Source organism: Ipomoea nil, unplaced genomic scaffold (assembly GCF_001879475.1).
Source record: "Ipomoea nil cultivar Tokyo-kokei standard unplaced genomic scaffold, Asagao_1.1 scaffold0927, whole genome shotgun sequence".
In the NCBI taxonomy this organism is placed as follows: domain Eukaryota; kingdom Viridiplantae; phylum Streptophyta; class Magnoliopsida; order Solanales; family Convolvulaceae; genus Ipomoea; species Ipomoea nil.
In genome coordinates, this window is record NW_017617355.1 from 516,422 (window position 1) to 538,313 (window position 21,892).

The 21,892-nt window shown below is 38.9% G+C and overlaps 2 protein-coding genes across 2 annotated transcripts; one reads left to right on the plus strand and one right to left on the minus strand.

Annotated features, from left to right (window-relative positions):
* Positions 1–211: 211 nt before the first annotated feature.
* Positions 212–6,851, minus strand: LOC109179543. Its single transcript, XM_019329048.1, has 5 exons — positions 6,557–6,851; positions 6,393–6,489; positions 5,694–6,215; positions 4,737–5,091; positions 212–2,170 (listed from the first exon to the last, which is right to left on the minus strand). The coding sequence occupies exons 1-5, from the start codon at positions 6,849–6,851 to the stop codon at positions 212–214; spliced, it is 3,228 nt and encodes a 1,075-aa protein (XP_019184593.1).
* Positions 6,852–17,305: 10,454 nt separating this feature from the next.
* On the plus strand, positions 17,306–18,084 carry LOC109179544. The gene is made up of 3 exons (XM_019329049.1): positions 17,306–17,423; positions 17,584–17,685; positions 17,798–18,084. The coding sequence occupies exons 1-3, from the start codon at positions 17,306–17,308 to the stop codon at positions 18,082–18,084; spliced, it is 507 nt and encodes a 168-aa protein (XP_019184594.1).
* Positions 18,085–21,892: the final 3,808 nt, after the last annotated feature.

Consider the following 21,892-nt stretch of genomic DNA (forward strand, 5'->3'; position numbering starts at 1 on the left):
ACTTGGTAAACCTGTCAACAATCACCATGATAACCTCCTTTCCTTGTGACACTGGTAGCCCCTCAATGAAGTCCATTGATATGCTCTGCCAAGCTTGCTCTGGAATTTTTAAAGGTTGCAACAACCCAGGGTAAGCTACATTCTCTTCTTTGCATTTTTGGCAAACATCACAAGCCTGTATGGCTGCTATCACTTCATTCTTCATGCCCTTCTAGTAGAATAGCTGTTTGAGCCTATGGTAGGTTACCTGTTGGCCTGAGTGGCCACCTATGGGAGAGTTATGCAACTGCAGTAAGAGCTTGCTCCTCAGGTCCCCCTTTTGCCCAATATACAGCCTGCCCTTGTATTTGATCAGCCCATCAACCACAGTAAACAGAGATGCTTCTTCAGCTGTGATTAGCTGCTCAGTTAGAACCTTGGAGGCTAAATCATCCTCCTCATAACTCTTGATGACTTCCTCTATCCATAATGGCCTCACAGTAGAAATGGCCAAGTGTTCAGCTTGGTTAATTTCCATCTTCCTAGACAACGCATTAGCAACACAGTTGCCAACTCCTTGCTTGTACTGAATAGTATAATTAAGTCCCAATAACTTAGTAAGCCCTTTCTGTTGCATAGCTGTGGTGATCTTCTGCTCTAATAGAAACTTCAGACTTTGGTGATCTGTTTTGATAATGAATGGCCTCCCAATCAGGTAAGATCTCCATTTGTCCACTGCATTTATAATAGAGAGGCACTCTTTTTCATAGATGGACAGTCCCAAGTGTTTGGCTCCAAACCCCTTGCTAAAATAGGCTATTGGCTTCCCTTCCTGCATTAATACTGCCCCCATACCCTTATAGCAGGAATCAGCTTCAACTACAAATTCTTTATCAAAGTCAGGCAAGGTCAAAACTGGTGCACTACACAAGGTCTGCTTTAGAGTTTCAAAGGCAGTTTCAGACTCCTCACACCACTGAAATGCATCTTTCTTTAACATGTTAGTGAGTGGCCTGCTGAGAATGCCATAAGATCTGATAAATCTTCTATAATAGCCTGTGAGACCCAAAAATCCTCTTAACTCCTTCAGGTTAGCTGGTCTAGGCCAAGATGCCACAGCAGACAGCTTAGTAGGGTCAGTGTGCAAACCCTTCTCAAAGATGATATGTCCTAGGTATTCAACCTCCCTTTTGGCACAAGAGCACTTACTAAGCTTGGCTAACAGTTTATTGTCTCTCATGATCCTTAGGATCTCCTTAAGATGCTCCCAGTGCTTCTGCAAGGTTGGACTGTAAACCAATATGTCATCAAAAAATACCAGGACTGTCTTTCTGATCAAAGGCTTGAACACTAGGTTCATAAGGGCTTGAAAGGTGGCTGGGGCATTTGTCAATCCAAAGGGCGTGACCTTAAACTCATATAATCCCTGGTGTGTTCTGAATGCTGTCTTATATTCCTCATCCTCCTTCATTCTGACCTGGTGATACCCAGCCCTCAAGTCCAGCTTAGTGAAGACCTTGGCATGGGCTAATTCAGAGAACAAATCCTCAATCAAAGGAATGGGGAACTTATTCTTAATAGTTATACCATTCAGTGCCCTATAGTCTATGCAAAATCTCCATGTATTATCCTTCTTAGGCACTAACAGGACTGGAGATGCAAAAGGGGAAGAATTGTGGGAAATGATTCCTGCTGCCAGCATTTCCTCAACCATCCTTTCTATGGTATTCTTCTGTAAGAAGGAGTATCTGTAAGGTTTGGAATTAATGGGTTTAGCTCCTGGCACTAGTGGAATCTCATGATCAAGAGATCTCTTAGGTGGGAGTGTTTTGGGCTCTTCAAATAAGTCTTGAAATTCTGCTAGGATCTCAGTCAGTTCAGGACTTACTGTATCTGCTTGATCCCTAGGGTAGTCCTTAATGGGATTGTGAACCATGCCTTGCAACAAATAACCTTGTACTCCCTCCTTCTTCCACCTTCTCACCTCCCTTTTAGTAGCTTGCTGTAATGCAATTCCCTTAGTCATCCCTTTCAATAAAACTTTCCTTCCATCCTTATGAAATGAAATTCCTGGAGGTCTGGTGTAGAGTTGGATTGGGGCATATGAGTCAACCCAATCCACCCCTAGAACCATGTCACAACCCCCAAGCTTAAACACCCTCAAATCTTTTACAAAAACTTCATTCTGAACCTGCCATTTCAGCCCACAGCAAATGGAATCACAAGTCATACTCTCACCATTTGTAACACCCCGTGTTACGACCTTTAATCCTGAATTAATTATTTAATTAATCCCGCTAATAATAATTAAATATGATTAATTAAGTTAAGTTCCCCTTTAATTAATTAATGGGGTCCACCATGAACCGTAGACCCTTGCCTAAATTAGAAGGCTTAAGCCTATTAGGAATAAAGATAGTAAACCTTTTACTATTCAGATTGCAATTAGGATCCGCTCTAATTAATATGGACCCTTATCCCTAAAGCGAGTTCCTGAATCCTATAAGGAATAGGATTAGTAAACCCTTACCATTCAGGCCCTAATTAGGAGTCTTAAATATATAAATAAAGAACTTAGGAGACACCCAGAACCCCCACACGCATAAACGCCCATCACCCCAGGAGAGCTCCAAGAATCCCCTTAGAAGAAATCAAGAAAGCAAGAAAGCTTAAAGAAAGATCCTTCATAGCCAAGGAATTAATTAAGGCTAAGAGGTAACCCATGTCTCAACAAAACCTATTTTCATAGCTATGATTTCCCCTTAGGGTTTCCCCCATATTATTGTGAATGGTGAAATTATGGTGATTATTATTGATGTTGATTTGATGATTCCATGGGGAATCTTGATAATCTTGATGTTGGGAGTTTCTTGATAATTATGATGTTCTTGATGATTAATTGGGATTTTAATGATTATGTGTTGTTCTTGATGATTATGATGTTCTTGATGATTAATTGGCATCCTTGATGTTATGTATTATTCTTACCGAATCTTGCAATTAGAAGATGAGTCGTATTCTTGTTGATATAAAAGTGATTAGAACCCTAGGTTGTATCGTATGATCTTATTCTTGGATTGTCGGGTGGGAATTCGCATGTTTGGGTGTTGATTATGTTTAGAAAAGCATGATAGATTATGTGCCGTACGGTTCTCGTATTTGATCCGTTAATTGTCTACGTGTTGTCATTAATTGCGTTGTAAAGTGTCTAAGCATGGTTTCGGGTTCCACAACGGTTTCCGGGACGAAAAGTGGTGAAAAGAGTCAGTGGGGGGTAGGTGGGGGTAGGGGACCCGCCACCTACCCGTGGCGTTCTCGGGCAGCCCGGCAGCGGGCAGCCGGCGGGCGGGCAGCTGCCCGCCGGGCACCCGCTGCCCGGAACAGTGGCAGCCGGCGGGCAGCCGGCGGGTGGACCACCACCCACCGGCTACCCGCTGGAATTTGTCCCCACCCGGGATCCCGGCTTCCCCGTTTGATGTTTCCCCGATCCCCGTGGCGTCCCAACGGACCCCGCTTGTCGTGCCTATGTCTAGTTTGACGTTTCGGGTACCGTTCGTAGGTCTATGAGTCTATTATATTGCATGCTAGTTGAATTGGTATCCCGTTGACCTAGGTGGAAGAAGTATGAACCCCTTAGGACTATTCTTAGTATGTGATGGATCACGCATAGGTTTTGTTATACGCTTTCTTCCCCTTCCCAACATGTAATGTGGGTTGTATGTGCTTGCTATGTGTTATGTGTGCGTGTTGCCCCAATTCGGTTGCGATCGGATTGGTTATCCTGAGCTGCGGTTCAGAAGCCGGCTACAGTCAGATGGGAATTCCTGGCTATAGTCGGATGACGGTATCCTGGGCTGCGGTCCAGAAGCTGGTTGTAGTCAGATGGGAATTCCTGGCTGCAATCAGATGACATCTTTCCTGAGCTGCGGTTCAGAGGCTGGCTGTAGTCAGATGGGAATTCCTGGCTACAGTCAGACAATACACTCTCTTGGGCTGCGGTCCACTGTTTGATTGCGATCAAACATTATGATGAGCTGCGGTTCATCGGTCGGTTGCGATCGACCCCTCCGTGTTGCGATACGGGGCAGGGTGCTGCGGGGCCGTGTCAGAGCTATATGCGCTGACCCTCATGTATGGGCATGCGATTGGTCCTGTGGCGCCAACAAAGTGTGCTATGTGTTGTAATATGGATGAGCTGTGATTATGAGTGCCTTGGAGAAATGTGACTATGGGATTTATATTGGGGATTGTTCATGCTGGGTTATGATCATTGTTTATGCTTTGCCTTATCTGCCTTATCTGTTGTGAACTGCATATGCTCGTTATAACTGTGCTTGTGTCTGGCCTTATCTGTCGAGTCATTCCCGGTTTTAAAGCTAGAGTTCGTAGGGTATATCTTCATGCTCAAAATGGTTTTCGTATATCTATATATATCTCTATATGTATTGTATTTCAACGCGTTGGAGTGGGTTACCAGCATCTCTCGCTGAACAGATATATTTGGCTTTCAGGCACAGAGGATTAGAGCACTGGAGCGCGCTAGAACTGGAGCGTAGAAGTAGTATAGTTTCCCTTTCGGCCTGCGTGCCATGTTATGCATTTATATTTCAGAGGATAGTAGTTAGATAGCCTGTGCACCTGGGTTCTCTAGCCCAGGTGTGGCATAGCACCCCGCACACTTATGTTACACTCTGGGATTTAATGAGATATTACCTTTATTATTAAGTTTTAAATGTCTTGAAAATCAGGGGTGTTACACCATTGGCCACTGTAACTTTAAGGGGTCTTGCCTCCTTTGGAACAATCCTTAATCGAGCTAATACTTTGGGATCTATGAAGCTATGTGTACTCCCACTGTTTACCAGTATGGTGATTGGCTGCCTGTTAATGGTTCCCCTCAGCTTGATGGTATTCATCCCCTCACCACCAATCACAGCACTTAAGGTCACCTCTATCTCTTCTGTTTCAGGCCTATCTTGTGTTTCCTCCCCCTCATGTTGGTCCCCACTGATTTCCTCTTCATTTTCTTGGAGATCAGCTTCTTCAATTATGTTAAAGGTGGGACCCTTGCACTTGTGTCCAGGGTTCCAAGGTTCAAAACACCTGAAACACCTATTCTTAGGGATGTCAATCGGGCCAACCCACTCGGTTTCGGGCTAACCCTGTCGGGTTGTCGGGCTAATCGGTTAATTAATATTTTATTCTTGGGTTCGGTTTGGCCCTAACCCTAAACTTCGGGTTGTCGGGCTAATCGGGTGGGTTGAACAATCTGAACTAAAATTAGAAACTGAAAGTGAGTACTCATATTTAGAGTAGAAATATATATTAGTAATGCTTGTTGTGTATATATATATATATATATATATATATATATATATATATATATATATATATATATATATATATATATATATATATATATATATATATATATATATATATATATATATATATATTTATTTATTTATTTATTTCTTTTTAATTATAATAATTATTTTATGTATGTTAGGTTTCACATCACTTTTATAATAAAAAATAATTTTCAATAGTTCGGGTTGTCGGGCTAGCCCTTTTAATTTCGGGCTAGCCCTATCGGGTATCGGGCTCGTCGGGCTAATGTGTTTTATCGGGCTAGCCCGTTCGGGCCATAGCCCTGTCGGTTTCGGTTTTTATCGGGTTGGCCCATCGGGTTCGGGCTAAATTGACAACCCTACCTATTCTGCTCTCTCAATTGATCCCTGAATCTGTTAATTTCTGGTGATCTGGCATTGGACTGGAAGGTGTTTGAGGCTGAGGTTTTGGGAATGTTTGGGTTACTTTGGGTTCTGTGGGGGTCAGGGTTTCTGGGATTAATAGGTTTTGTGAAGGTTTGGTTTTTTTGGGTAGTGTAGGCTGGTTTCTGGGAGTAGTGAGTGATCTTCTGAGGTTCTTGCACCTTCAACCCTCTCTCAAACTGCTTTGCTAGCCACATAGCATCCTCAAGACTAACAGGCCTTGATGCTCTCACAAAGCATCTCAACTGTTGTTTGAGTCTAATTATGAAATTGTCTAGGAAGTATTGATCAGTAAGGTAGCGAAAATTTTGCAGCAACAGGCCTTTATACTCTTCATATTTATCAGCAAAGTCAGTGACATTTCTTACTTGTTTGAAGCTTGCAAATTCCTCCATTACATCAGTATTGTGCTCACAGAATCTCTTACACACTGATTTTGCAAAGTCAGCCCACTGAAATCCCCTTCTTAAGCCATTCAGATAACTCTCAAACTAGATCCCAACCCTTCCAGTTAAATTAATGCACAACACATTGATCACCTCATCCCTAGGTATTCTAGCCATTATAAGGAATCTCTCACACCTTATTATCTACAGCCTAGGGTGTTCATAATCAAAAGTAGGGAATTCTTGCTTATACCTTAGTAGGGGGTCACCTCCTTGGTTGTGATGCAAGTTCCTGCCCACTGGATTGGCTCTCCCTGGAGCCCATGGCCTCTCACCATCTCTAGGATCCCCTGGAAAGGCAGGCACATGGTCAGCTTGTTCTTCTTCTTCCTCAGAAATCTCTATGTTGTCATCTACCACAGGTTCTTTTCCTGGCCTTCTCCCTAGACCTGAGGCTCCTTCTCCTGGGCTTGGTGTGGAGTCTGAGCTTGACCATGAACCGAGGGGGGTCCATGACTGGTGGAGGTGGTGGCCTGTTTAACCTCAAAAGCTCTAGGATCTCGTCCTTCCATGCTTCCATATGAGACTTCAGACCCTGGACAGTATCATCAACAGACTGCTGAATGGCTGTCAACCCACTGCTATGTTCCATAGCGAAGGCTTCAAGTCGGCTTAGCCTATCTTCTACTGAAGCTATGGACTGGGTACCCATGGTGGGCTTTGATACCAAATGTCACAAACCTGGAACTCAAGCAGAAAAAAAAAGGCAGAAATAGGGGCAAAGAACAGAAGAAAAATTGAAGAAGAGTTGATAGGATTTTAGGGAAGAAAATAGGGTTGATTGTCTGCAAAATTACACATGAATCTTTACTTTTTCCAAAAACAAAAACATAAAGCAAATCTAGCTAATGGATAAAAAAATCTTCATAACCTCCTCCGGATTCCCAGCTCCACCTTCCTTGTCCAGCTGAGAAAAGACAAAACTGAGCAATTCTTTAATCCTTCACACAAACGGCACCGTCTCCTTCTAATTATAATGACTCTTTAACCTTCCCTTCAAACGACGTCACGTAAATAAGTTGTAACGGCTATCAACCGCCCTCCTTCAAACGACACCGCCTCAGTCTTTCAACTTTGCAAAATAATCAGTTCTCTGTGGCTAATCTCCCTGTGTCCAATTTCACCTTTCTGAGCTTCTTTTTCCTTTCTACCCTCCAGGGTTGTTACACGCTCCTTCGTTTATCGCCTTCGGAATTGCTCCGGGGTGAAAACTGATGATTTCTTCTTTGGAATGGCTTTTTTTTTATTTATTTTTTATTTTTTTATAGTGTTCGGGCTCCCAACTGCGTCTCTGAGCTATCGCTGATCAATCGAAAATTCGCATCGCATCGTCGGAAGCGGTCTCCCTCTTCAGTCGTTATTCTCCCCTTATTTGTCGCCACATACTATTGTTGCCAGCTATTTAGTCACTACTAAACTATCCTATTAATAATAATAATAATAACATTGATTAAGAGATTATTGGATTGACAAATCTTATAACAAAATAAAAAAACTAATTTAATAATAAAAACAACCCCACAAATTAATAATATTAATAAAAACTACTTATAGCAATAGTAAATAAAATTAGATATAAAAATTAACTAACTATTACAAATTAACTATAAAAAGATTTAAAAAAAACAATAAAAATAATGTTTATCAGTTTCTACTGCCCACTCCTCAAAATAACAGGGAGTTTTTAGGTTCCCAAGTGAATCAGTATATTTCAATTGTTCACTCCTCAACAAACTGGGTCACAGCCCAAATATCCAGAATTTCACAACAGGATACTACACAAGTCTTAAGAATCAATTTCCTTTATCCTCCACCATTGATATTTGTTAGAGGATTAGAGTGTTAGTTGAGAGGATCTCTCTTAGCCTTAGGTTTAGGTGTTTGAAATCTATGGTTAGGATTAGTTCTTGTCTTATATAAATAGCCCTTACACTTCCTTATACATCTACACAGAACATATAGAAATATACAAGTTGAGTTCATTGTTAAATCCGGCGCAGTCCTAGGGTTCCGACGCCACGCGCCGGCGCGTCCGCACTGGTCCGACGTCTTCTCTGGTCGCGGCTTGCACTATTGGGGTCGTCTTGGTACGCCCGACACATCTGCAGTGGTGGTGTAGCCCGGTGTTGAGGAGATTTTTTGTGGCTGCGATGTCTTCATCTCCTGCTGCGTAAGTGGTGCAAAAATTCCAGCTGCGAATATTATAGATTGTTGCTTATCGAGAGAGAGATAGCCGAGAGAGAGAGACAGCCGAGAGAGATGGTAGGGGAGGTCCATGAAGCTGGGTGTTATCATGGCTACAAAATAAAATGGCGTGGAGGTCTAGTTGATGAATGCTTCTGGAAATTAATTGGAAGCATAATGTGTGGTTAGGTTTGTGCTGTTGACGAGGAATAATTAGGCAGTAGGTTCTTTTGCTTATCGTATTAATAAGTCTTGAGCTTTGTGTTTGGTTTGTCATAGTTTGTCGCTCGTTTTAAGTTAATTTGGTATGGGAGCGATTCTAGGGTCTGAGTTGAGTCAAGTGCAGCTTGTTCAGTGTGCGTAAATAGGGGTGCTGCAGGAGTGGGCTGCACAGGTGTTAGGAGTGGGGCAGACCTGGCATATGCAGCGGGGGGAGGCTGACGGCTGAAGAACGATTCAGAGTGAATCATTTTACTTGCATGAACCAGGGAAACGCTGTGGTCTTAGGCAACATTGATAAGGGTGTGCGGTGAGAGGGACAGGTGCACTGTGGTCTAGCAGCGCTAATGGTTTGTGGAGTGAGTGCCAGGTATGCTGTGGTGTTAGGCAGCGGTGATAAGGGTGTGGGGTGTGAGAGGCAGGTGCGGCGCTGTGGTGATTGGCCTAGGTTTTATTGTCTTCGTAGAAGCGTTGTTGGTGCGACAAGGTGCGTTGTGGACTAGTTTGGCACAGCGTGGTTCGAAGGTTGTTCGAGTGGTTCAAGACTTGGGCGTTAGCCTTGGAAGTTATGAGTCTAGGTGTGGAGTCCTAAGGTTCATGTGATATATATGTAACAAGCTGGATGCTCCAACTTGAGGGGGAGTGTTAGAGGAATAGGGTGTTAGTTGAGAGGATCTCTCTTAGCCTTACGTTTAGGTGTTTGAAATCTATGGTTAGGATTAGTTCTTGTCTGGTATAAATAGCCATACACTTCCTTGTACATCTACACAGAACATATAGAAATATAGAAGTTGAGTTCATTGTTTAACAATATTTCTCAAGCAAGCAAATTCTCAACACCTCAAATAAGAAACTGAGATAAATTTTTAGAATGTATGACCTGAATTGCAGAATTTACTGAGAAAAATCGGTAACACATTTTCATATGAAATTTTCCAGATAAGAGGTAAAGTGAGTCTATATTATAGACAAAAAGTTTCAAACCAATCCAAGGTCATAAAGTATTTTTCCCGAAATTTTCCCCAACACTGGGCCAGACAGAAATATTAAACTAGCAGTACACTGCCTCAAGTTTACGAAATATTCTGGAAATACCGAGAAATATTTTTAACCAAAATTTTTTACAAACATCAAATATAACAAGTCTAGGTTCTCCAAAAAAAAAAAATTCAAGCAAAACTAAATTTAAGAAGCATTTTTCACGAATTTTTCTTTCCAGCTGTGCTAGTCAGAATTTTCTCAGGCAATAATCAAGTTGAGTATGATTTTTTTTTCCGTTTTAATCACCATAAAATCACCATATCACATATGTCCACAAAATCAAGGAAATATATACATTTTTACGGAGTAAAATTAAATTTTGATAGACATAAACTGTGACACCCCGTAAATCCAAACACTAATCAGGGATTAATTAAGGAATTAATCCAAGTCTCTTTGCTAATATATTCCTAAAAATCCTGAAATTTAATAGTCGAGGGACTATATTTTGACTAGTCACTTAAGTCAAAGGGTTGTACCTTGTGCTTCTTGAGTTGTACCCTTGTTCCCTTGTCTTTCCAACATTAGTAAGGGTAAGACATTCTTTCTACCTAAGGTTTGTGATTCAAGCTAACCTAGCAATACTCTTTCATTTCATTCACCCTTCAACCTAAAATTCAAAACCTCTAGCCTCTCTCTAAAATGGTTTAGCTTCTTCTCCAAGCTAGAATTTGAGCATCCAAGTCTTGCAAGTTTGTCTCCCAAGATTCCTAGTTTCTTCATTTTGAGCATAGGGGAGGGTAAGATCCTTGGTCCTTTGATGTTTTTAACCTTCTTTTAGGTGTCTTTTTCTAAAGATAAGATCTTTGTTGTGTTTTGGTTTGTGTATGAAGTTGGTGTGGAAGAGGAGCTCTAGGAAAGGTTTTTTAATGGTGAAAAGAGGAAGTTATTAGGCTACAAAGGTAACCCATGATTTACAAAACCTATTTTCTTATTTATATGATGATTCTTGGCTTCTACTTGTGATTCTTGTGTTGATTTGTGAGATTTGATGCATTGTCTTGTGGTGTTGCATGTTTAGAGCTTGTTCTTAGGGTTCTTGAATGCCATTGCTTGGCTATTTCTTGGGTTCAAGTCATATTGTTGTTGTGTGTGAGATTTTGGGTGTTTTGGACTTGAACTTGGCCTTATTGTTGAAAATCCCCGAAGGGAAATTTTGGTGTACAGGGGTGTACCCGCGGGCGGAACGGCGGGCAGAGGCCTACCCGCCGCCCCACCCGCGGGGAACATGGTTGGTTGTTAGCGGGGATTTGTTCCCCGTTGATTCTTTTGCCTCGGTATTGATGTTTTAACCTCCCGATGTTGTTTTATTAGGCTATTTTTGAGTCTTCTTAATGTTTCGTATGTCTAGAACGGTATGTTAGGAATCCATGTAGGGTTTGGTGTCTTGAATCGTGCTAAGGGTCCAACTTTGTGATTCGTTGGGCTAATGTGAGTCTTGAAAGTTCTTTGGAACTAATTTTGGTTTACCCATTTGATAAGCATGCTAGTTTGATGTTGATATGCTAGTATGTGTGGTTTGTTCCTTCGTATTGAGATTGCCAATTTGTGTTGACAATCATTTGGTGTTGGATTGGAATCCTTTGTAGATTGAGTATGGTCTCATGTCTTTATTGTGGTCTCTTGGTTGATTCCTATGATATGATCGTATGTAAATCGTTGTACCTTTGTTGATACTTGATTAAGACTATTGTTGAGTCTTAGTCTTCTTGGTAATGATGATGACCTTGTGTGTGATTATGATTGAGATTGGTGGTTTGTTACTTGAGCTTTGCTCACGAGTTTGGCGGTTTTGTGATATGATATTTAATGATACCCTCGTGTACTGAGAGTTCGGCGGTGAATAGGAGTGTAGGTGGGGGGACGACGGTCCCCGGAGGCAAAAAGGTTGGACTCAGAAGTACAAGGTGACACTAGGAGGTAATGGTTGGAACCGAAATAAGGCCGAGGGTAGCCATAAGGTTGGAACAGGCATATTGTTGGAACTGTGATACTTGTGACATGTAGTTGTCACTGTGGCATGTAGTTGCTACTGTGTGAATGTGAACTCTTTGCTTATGAGCATGTCTTGATATATTCTACTTTGTGATCAGTAGAATGCATCCTGAGTTGTTTGTCTTTCATGTTTGTTATCTTGTTGTTATTGTGAGGATGGTGATTCCTCTTTCTTGTTGATAGTGTTTGATGAGTCTTTGAAGTTAACTTCTCTCTTGGGTTTTGAAATGATATATACTGTATTCCGTTTCAAAATGGTTTTGATTATACTTATCTATATATGTTATTTAACGCGTATTGATGGGTTACCAGCAATATTCGCTGACCGGGTGTTATTCCCATGTTTATTCCCTTGTTCTACAGGTTTTGAGTAGATGTCTGAGAGCGCTAGATGTGGATCGCTAGATAGATTAGCTGTCATGTGTAGACGTTATGTTTTGTTGGCCTGTGAGCCTAGTGTAGCGGCCTGTGTGCCTAGACACTTTATGATTTGTTTGAATTGATAGATTTTCCCGCCTGTGCACCTATGTCTGAGATATGTGTGGTATAACATGTCCCTATTTATATAGCTTCCGTTGCTTTATGTCTTGATGATTAGATGTTTTCCTGTGCATTTAAGATTTAAAAATATGGTAAAAATTGGGGGTGTTACATAAACACTTACAAATATCAATTTTTTTTGGGGTAAAAGAGATTTTGGTGAACATAAATCTTACTCGGGCTAATTAAAAGTTGAAATACTCCGAGCACACCCGAAACACCTATACTCATCGACCCTTGTTTGCAAGCTATAATTGATGATAATGATGGAGGAGAGGACTTTGTTGATGAAGAAGGAGGAGACCAAAGTTTTTTTTTTTTTTGTTTTTTTTTTTTTATTCTTTCTTCTATTTGGCGAGAAGATGATCAGCGAGAGATGATAGAGGAAAATATTTAGGATAAGAAAAAGGTGTAATCAGATTAGAGTTATAGGAAGATTAGAATTATAGGTATAAAATGGGGTTAGGGTTGTGTAACAGAAAGAAACATATTAAATGAGATTAGGATGATTATGAGAAGGATTAGATTACATATTTATTATATATAGCAAAATAGTGTGTACTAACATATTTATATATATGTATATCCGTAACACATTAACATATATATTATATGTTTGCATAAATAATATATATTTATTTATAAGCATAAGTATATATCATAGAAAAATATATTCATTAAATAATTTCAAAAATATTTTTGGGTATATAATATATAATAAAATAATTTAATAGCAGGTTAACATAATTTTGGATCATTCAAAATAATTTTGGAGGGTATTAATATCAACATAATATTATAAAAAAATAACGGGGTATTGCACTATAAAATAAAAGATGGAGCGGATTGGAATTCCCATTCCTTTGTGCGTGTGAAGTGAATCAACCAAGAGTGCGGCTAGTGCTAAACGAGTCATGTGAGATGACTTCCAATGCCGTTCACCTCTCTTTTACTAGGTCTTTCATTGATGTGGAACCACCATTCCGTGACCACGTTCCTTATGAACATTTCAACAAACACTTTGTCTACATCTCATTCCCATCTCCGTCCTCTCGGATCTTAGAGAAGGAAAATGCAAGGAAGACAAGTCTGGGATTAGGCCACAATCTTTTGTAGACCTAATCCTACTCAAACCTCAAGCATATGTTGTACACCATACACATGAGTCAATACAAAGTCTCCTTACAACAAGAGATCAATACATAGCCTCATAAACTATATCCAGGGACGGAGCCAGAAATTCGACTGAGGGGGGGGGGGGGGGGGGGGGGGGGGGGAAGAAGTAGGACAGATTTAGAAATTTTTTCTAGTAATAGCGAAACTTTAAATACAAAAGAGATGATTTAAAAATAAATAAATAAATTACCTAAGAATTTTTATTTTTATTTTTATAACCATTACCTAAGAAATATAGTTGTAAATATTATTGGATATGTGCGAAAAATAAAACACATCGAAACTTTATAAAGATGTTCATAACAAAATATGAAAAATAATTAATTTGAATAGAAAACACATTATAAATTACACATATTAAAAAAGTGACTGTGTTGAAGCCATAGGGGGGAAGAACTCAAAAATATATAAAACTATGTTAACGCAAGAATTTGAACCCAAAACCTTTCCCATTACCAACCACATGCCTTATCAACTAATCTAACTCCTTACTTGTTAATATTTACTAGTTTTTTTATACTAATACTAAAACATATACTATATATACATATATACATAAAAAATTATATATGGGGTGGGGGTGGGGGTGGGGGTGGCGTGAGGGGGGGGGCAGGTGCCCCCCGCCCCCCCTTTGGCTCCGTCCCTGACTATATCAATACATATTCTACACAAAGAAATAAAATCCAATCCACTACAAGAAATCTAGCTACTCATATTCATGCTCAATAATTTCAACATACACAAAATAGGCATCATCAACAATTTAAGCAACAAAAGATTAGATCTAAAGAGATTACCCACTTTGTAATGTCAAAATTACAAAACATTCAAGTGAAGATGAAGATCCACCAAGATATTCTTGGAAATCCCCCTCTTCTTCTTAGTAAATGAAGAGTATTTGAGAGCTAATTTCTAAAGAGAAGGTAGAGAGAATTCTAACATAATCTAACCTAAAACCTAGTGAGAGAAAGTTAAAAGATGAATAATTTTGACAGATGGATCAAATCTGAATTTTTCTCCCCTTTATCTCGCCAACCAGCCTGTTATTTCCGATTTACACGCGCGTCACGCGCGTGACGCGGGCGTAAATGGGTTACCCCATTTACTCTGCTGTTACTCGCGTGACGCCAGTGTGACTGGGTATCCTGACAAATTCTTCGCTGATTTTGACTGCCTAGATGTCTGAATTGGTATTTGTTGTCTTCATGAAAATTGTAGCTCTTAAAAATACCGAACAAATGCCAGTTGAATCACCTCATTTGGACATTCCTAACTCCAGATATGCTTAAATGAACAAAACATCGCCGAAATGTCCTAGAATTGCCAATATTTTTCTGTTTTCAACAAATGTAACCAAAATTAGTCCTTGTGCCTCACTTTAATCGAACTAAGCTATTCTAAGCACATAATAGGCCTAAAGTACTCTAATTATAGCAAAATATGACTCCCAAATTGTAACACCCCGTATTTTTCCTAACTATTTATATTAAATATAATATTTTCCAAATAGAACTATTTACTTATAATTAAATAGTTTGCTATATATATATATATATATATATATATATATATATATATATATATATATATATATATATATTCTATATGCCCAATAAATATTTCTTAGCCCAAACCATTTTACCCAAATCCCTTAATGTATTGATATGGTCTATGATGGACCATAGACCTTTGTCAACCTCTTACCTTTTCAGATTCGTATTAGGAATCCAAAACCTCTTGCCTTTTTAGATTCGTATTAGGAATCCTATAGCTATTTAAAAGGAATTGGAAGGCATTAGAACCCTTTTCACCCATCCCCCTCTCTCTCTCTCTCTCTCAAATCCCTCCCTAAAATATAGTCAAAGAATTCTCCATCACCAAGCTTAGGAAAGATCGTTTGGGAAAGGACCTTGAAGAAGGATCTTAGGAGTTGTGAGGAGTTTAATTAAGCTAAAATGTAACCTATGTCTTACAAAACCTATTTTCCTTGCTATGTTATGATTTATTGGAATCCTTGAATGATGGAATGTGTTATCTTGTGATTATGACTTGATAGAGCTTGTATTTAGGGTTTATATTGTGATCTCTTGATATTTTTGATGCTCTTGATAATCTTGAGTGATTGTGGGCATAGTCTTGTGTTTATGAATGTTTAGAGCTTGTGTTTAGAGTTGTAATTGAAATTGGGCAAAATTGGTTAATCCCCGAAGTGGGAAAACTCCCAGTGGAGGTTGTTCCAGCGGGTGGTCAGGTGGGGGTTCCCGCTGGACGGGCGGTATGTTACCAGCGGGTGGACGACCACCCGCCGCACCACCCGCTGGAATGGGTGATTCACTCTGTGAGCTTGCAGATTATAGCAATCAAGTTTTTGGCGCCATTGCCGGGGAACACTTTGTTAAACTATTTTCTTTAAGTTTTTCTTTTTTTGAATTTATTTTTGGGGTTACGTTCATTATCATTTGAATTTTATTTGTTTGCTATTTTTTTTTTGTTTATGAAATTAAGGCATTCACTAAGGCATAAAAACGCTGAATTATTTCCTGTTGATCTTGAAATTGAACTCACTTGCAGGAAAAATAGGGTACGAAGGCGGCTTGAAATGACTGAAAACAATAGAGTGGGTCAACAGGATGACCCCGTACCACCAATAGTTCCACATCCTCACAATCCAGCAGCTCAACCACGTCTTCGAGACATCCAAAGACTGGTAATAGCTGTTAATCCCTCTTGCATTCAATTATCTGATGCAGCTAGGAATTATGAACTCAAGACTTTCCATCTGAATATGCTCCCTACCTTTAACAGTTTGGGAAGTGAAGATGCTTTGGGTTTTATGCGAGAACTCTATAGTACGGTACAAACTTTACCTTTGAATAATTTATCTGAGGAAGAACTTAGAATGAAATGTTTTCCATATTGCATGAGGGGTGATGCTAGGCAATGGTTGTTAAATTAACAGAGGGTTCTTTAAGGACTTGGGATGATGTTTACAATGCTTTCATGTTTAAATATTATTCATATCAAAAGACAATGGACTATAGGAGTAGGATATGCACTTTTACTCAAAGAGAGGGGGAGTTATTTCATGAAGCATGGGATTGTTTCAAATTGCTTTTGACCCAATGTCCACACCATCAATTCCTATTGTTATTGTTGACACAATTCTTTTATGATGGTTTAACTCCTAATTGTCAGTCTCTTGTAGATACTGCTGTAGGTGGATACACATGTGATAAAAATAGTGATGAATTAGAAGCTATCTATGAGAGCTTAGCTAGTAATTCTCGACAAAAGGCAATGAGAGGTCGAAGAGCTGCTGTGCATGAAATTAACACACAATCTGAGTTGACAACACAAGTGGCTGAATTAACTAAACAGATTAACTTGTTGATGACTCGTGATAGTTCAAATAGAGAATTTTGTGCTTATTGCAATACATATGGTCATAATTCTTCTGTTTGTATGAATGCAGAGTCATCACAACCATCGTATGAAGATGCCAATTACATGGGATCCAACATGGGTAGGCAACCACCGAGAAATGATCCATTTTTCCACACATATAATCCAGGTTGGCGAAATCACCCTAACTCCTCATGGAGAGATCAAGGTAATGAAAGACCAATGGGACCACCCGGATTCCAACAACAAAGACCATCAGGATTTCAGCATCAGCAATACAGACCCTTCAAGTAGCCACCTGCACCACAACAACCTCAACTTCCTGCTCAGGAAAAGAAGCCTCAACTGGAAGAGATGTTCATGCAATACATGTCTAGCCAGGACACTATGATGAAGAAGCTAGATGCAAAAATTGATAAGGTTGCTCAGTCCAGCCAAGCATCCATTCATAATTTAGAGGTGCAAGTAGGTCAATTGGCTAAATTAGTTGTAGAAAAAGATTGAGGTAAGTTTCCTAGTAACACTGAAACAAACCCTAGGGAAGGAGCTATGGCTGTCACTTTAAGAAGTGGTAAGAAGTTGAATGAAGTTTTGAAAGAAAAGGAACCCATGAGGGTTGAAAAAGAGATTGATAAAGAAGAAGAGAAAGGGCCTAAAGAGAGTTCTAGTGATCAAAACCTCACTTCCTCTACAGTAAAACCTTATGTACCCCCCCCCCCCCCCCCATTCCATATCCACAAAGGCTACACAAGAGGAGAACCAGGACAATAACTTCAAAAGATTTTTAGAGGTTTTTAAAAAATTGCATATTAACATTCCTTTTCCAGAAGCACTTGCCAATATGCCATCTTATGCCAAGTACATTAAGGAAATCGTGTCTACTAAAAAGAAATTGGAAGAGTTTGCTACCGTGCATCTAAATGAGGAGTGTAGTGCTATTCTACAAAGCAAATTACCTCCTAAACTAATGGATCTAGGAAGTTTTTTCTATTCTTTTCACTATTGGTAATACTGTTGTTGATAAATGCTTAAGTGATCTAGGTGCCAGTATTAACCTTATGCCTTTAACTCTTTTCAAGAAGTTGGAAATAGCTGAAATGAAGCCAACAACAATCTCTCTTCAACTTGCTGATAGATCAGTCAAGTACCCGCTTGGAGTAGTGGAGGATATCTTGGTAAAAGTTGGTAAATTTTATTTGGCTGCTGATTTTCTGATTCTTGATATGGATAGTGATACAGATACATCTCTTATACTTGGTAGACCATTTTTGTTAACAGGAAGAGTATTAATTGATATGCCTTTAGGGAAATTGATTTTTAGAGTATGAACAAAAAAAGAAGAATTTTCTATCTCTACAGTTGTAAAATTACCAACTTTTGATGAATCTTATCTTTTTGTTGATGTTATTGAGAAACCTTCAAAAGAAAGATTTGTTAAGCATTCATCTAGTAATCCGTTGGAAGCATGTCATGCATTTAGTACGAAAATAGAAAAGAAAGGACCAAAATTTGTTGAGTCTATGATGAGATTAGAGGGTCAAGGTCGTTTTCATACACAACTTAGTAGGAAGTATGAAGATTTAGATGGAAGCAACCCTTTTTCATCACCTTTTAATGAAACACTAACTCAACTTGAACTTAAACAACATCTATTGCAGTTCAAATATAATTTTTTGAGTGACAATGATACTTTTCTTATGCTTCCTTATGCTCATTTACTTCATGCAAAAGAAGAGAGACAATGGAGAACATTGACTAAAGCTTGGCATGACAAAAATAATTTTTGGAGAGAATTCAATGTAGGGCAAGAAATTTTGTTGTATAATTCTTTGTGATTTTGTGACTAACGATTTACCCATATTTTTCTTGTCAAACAGATGGTGCACAACTATAACACAGATAATCGAACAGATAGTTAATCAGATATATCACCAGACAAGAAAAAGTGCGGAAAAGGCAAACATTGTAACACCCGGTGTTACGGCCTTCAAACCCGGATTAATTATGGAATTAATCCTGTGGATAAATAATTAAAAGGGACTTAAATTGGTTAGGACCCCCCTAATTAATTAATGTGGTCCACGATGGACCGTGGACCCCTGTCCATATTAAAGACTATAGGCCCGATAGGAATAAGGAAAATAGACCTTCTGCTACCCAGACTCTGATTAGGATTCATGACCTTATAAATAGGGGATTAGAGAACAATTAGAACCCTCTCAGCTTTCATAACACCGAATACACGAATCGCCCAGGAAACCTAGCCAAAGGGTTTCCCCACCACCAAGCCTAGGGAGATCAATCGGAGGGAAGTCTTAGAAAAGAACCTTAATAGCCAAGGGGGGATTAATTAAGGCTAAGAGGTAACCCATGTCTTACAAAACCTATTTTCCTTGCTATATCGTGATTATTGGCTCCTTTGATAATTGTATGTATGATTCTGTGATTGAGTCTTGATAGGGCCTTGCCTAGGGTTTGTGTTGTGTTTATTTGATAATCTTGATGATCTTGATGTTGTGATTGATTATATGTGTGATCTTGCGTTTGGGCATGTCTAGAGCTTTTCATTAGGGTTTATTTGATGGAATCTTGGTGTTCTTGTGATTTTGTCGTTCTTGCATTAGTGGGAATTGATTCTTAAATCTTGATATGTTAGGAGCATGTATTTAGGATTTGTTTTTGCTGATTTCTTGGTTTAATTCTTGTGGTTCAAGTCCATGTCGTTATTGTTGTGTATTGGGATGTGTTTGGACTCGATTTTGGGTTTAACGAATGAATTCCTGAAAGGGGAAAAGGCCGAATTACCATCGTACCAGCGGGGGGTCGATGGGGGGACGAGCCCCCACCTGACCTCCCGCCAGTACATGTATATGTACCAGCGGGCAGCCGCCGGGTTGCTTACCACCCGTCGTGTACTTGCTGGTACATAAGCTGCCCCCGGCGGGTGGTGGACCACCCGCCGTACACCCGCTGGAACGAGGCGGCATGTTGCCATGTTTTTCCCCGTGCTCCGTTCGATGTTTGTGAGTCTCGTTCGATATTTTGGGTACCGTTTTAGGAGTTATGAGTCGTGTTTATTGCATGTGGGTTAAGTTAGTATCCCGTTAACCTAGGATGAGATTTGTATGACCCCGTGGATACCTTGTGGTTGTCTCGTTATCTTGGGAAGTAGAGTTTAGGCTGTATTGATAGGCGTATTTTATACTAATATTTTAGGTGCATCTTTATAATAATTTTGCATTAATTATTTAGTATTATTTAATAATTATTTCCTTTTGGAGTTTAATAATTAATGAGCAAAATAAATATTTTATCTAGTTAATTATGTGTTTTGAGCCTTAACAAGTTGTTAACCCAAATTCTTAATTTATTTTAATCTTAAGCCGTAACATCATGGCCCAAACTATGATAAAACAAATAAATTAAAACAATTGTGTTTTGCATTTTTTTGCCTCATGCGCAGCTCACGTTCAGACAAAGAAAACTTCAATTCGTCAATTACAAAGCAATTTCGACGAAGCGGAAGACAAAGCGTAAGGCACAAAAATAGAAAATGGATGGTTGAAATTCATTTGGCGTATTTATAGAATTCTATAAATAGTAGAAGTTATTGTAAAATGTTCATTCTTCCCTCCTCTATAGTATTCGTTGAAGTTGTTATCAATGTCCATTTGTGGCTAATTTCTAGTTGGTTTAGTGAATTGAAGCCCCGGAGTTCATAACGCTGTAAGGTTATTTATTTAACTTTATTATATATATGTTTTTATGCATTTTGAGTATTAAATATTCTTCTAAATTATTTGAATAGTTGTATCATTTAATTGCTAGGGAGGCCTACTAGTTATTAATTTGATATAATTATTTGCTATATTAGATAATGTTGTGCTACAAATTATTCAAATATTCAGTAGCAACTGAGGTTAATTATCGACGGCTTAGTGATAATTGGTCTCGGGTAGAATATTTTCCTAAATTAAATGCAACCGCTTGTGCTTGTGTTATTTAGTTTGTTGGTTTCCTAGTTCCTATTGCTGCTATTAAATTAAATCTATAGCGCTTGTCTTAGATTATTTAGTAGTTAGGGGTAATTAAACCGCTTGTGCTTTATTTACCTACAACTAAGGGAAAACATAAATGAAATAATTTCACGACAAATATTCAATTGCATATTAATTACTTTATTAATCAATGATCAGTGTTGAATTCTGGTGGTGGATCTTTACTAACCAAGGTCTCCTATTATAAGTGTTTTTGATATATTATTTTCATTGCTTTATTCGTTCAATTAAATTTCTTGTTTATTTAAATTCTCTTTTATTTTATCTTTATTCTCGATATATTCCAAATCCCCCCTACCTTTAATTTGAGCACAAAAGTTAAACTAGTTACTCCTCGTGGGATCGATCCTTACTCCCGCTCCTACGTTTGTAAGGTTTTAATTTGGAAGCCTACGACAGCTCACCAATGAGCTTTTCTAGCTTATTTTGTGTTTATTTAATTATTTATTTGTTCATCTGTTTTTCTCGTTAATTTGTCCCATAAAAATTTAAAAAAAAATCTTTTCTTTCGTTACTTTTACATAATTGCTGCAATATATTTTCTTTTTATTTATGCCTATAACTCGATCTGCTAATCAAAAAATCTTGCCGTACGATCCAGAAATTGAAAGAACTGTACGTAGGTGGAAAAAACAAGCTTTGAGGAAATTGGAGTTTAGTGATCTGGCTACCGACCCTCAACCTTCCAACAATTCTGATTCAGAAGGGGAACCCATGGCTCAAAATCGGACTTTAAAAGAGCTTGGAGCTCCAAATTTGGATCAGCAACCTTTATGCATCACTTTTCCCGCTCTAGATGCTAATGTACAATTCGAACTGAAATCTGGATTAATTCATCTTTTGCCTTCTTTTCATGGACTTGCAGGTGAAAATCCTCACAAGCACTTAAAGGAATTCCATGTGGTGTGTTCAAGTATGAAACCCACTGGGGTTACTGAAGAACAAATCAAGTTAAGAGCCTTTCCCTTCTCTTTGAAAGATTCAGCGAATGATTGGCTATACTATCTACCTTCTGGGAGCATCACCACATGGAACAACTTGAAGACAATGTTCCTTGAAAAATATTTCCCAGCTTCAA

What these genes read in the sequence shown, in the direction of transcription:
- LOC109179544 (XM_019329049.1), top strand. Translation starts at nt 17,306, where the DNA reads ATGGCTGTCACTTTAAGAAGTGGTAAGAAGTTGAATGAAGTTTTGAAA. An exon ending in AGGGCCTAAAGAGAGTTCTA is followed by an intron (nt 17,424 to 17,583) that starts GTGATCAAAACC and finishes TTCCTTTTCCAG; the next exon opens with AAGCACTTGCCAATATGCCA. An exon ending in CGTGCATCTAAATGAGGAGT is followed by an intron (nt 17,686 to 17,797) that starts GTAGTGCTATTC and finishes TAAGTGATCTAG; the next exon opens with GTGCCAGTATTAACCTTATG.
- LOC109179543 (XM_019329048.1), bottom strand. Translation starts at nt 6,851, where the DNA reads ATGGGTACCCAGTCCATAGCTTCAGTAGAAGATAGGCTAAGCCGACTT. An exon ending in GGCCAGGAAAAGAACCTGTG is followed by an intron (nt 6,490 to 6,556) that starts GTAGATGACAAC and finishes CTGCCTTTCCAG; the next exon opens with GGGATCCTAGAGATGGTGAG. An exon ending in AAGTTACAGTGGCCAATGGT is followed by an intron (nt 2,171 to 4,736) that starts GTAACACCCCTG and finishes CTGAAATGGCAG; the next exon opens with GTTCAGAATGAAGTTTTTGT.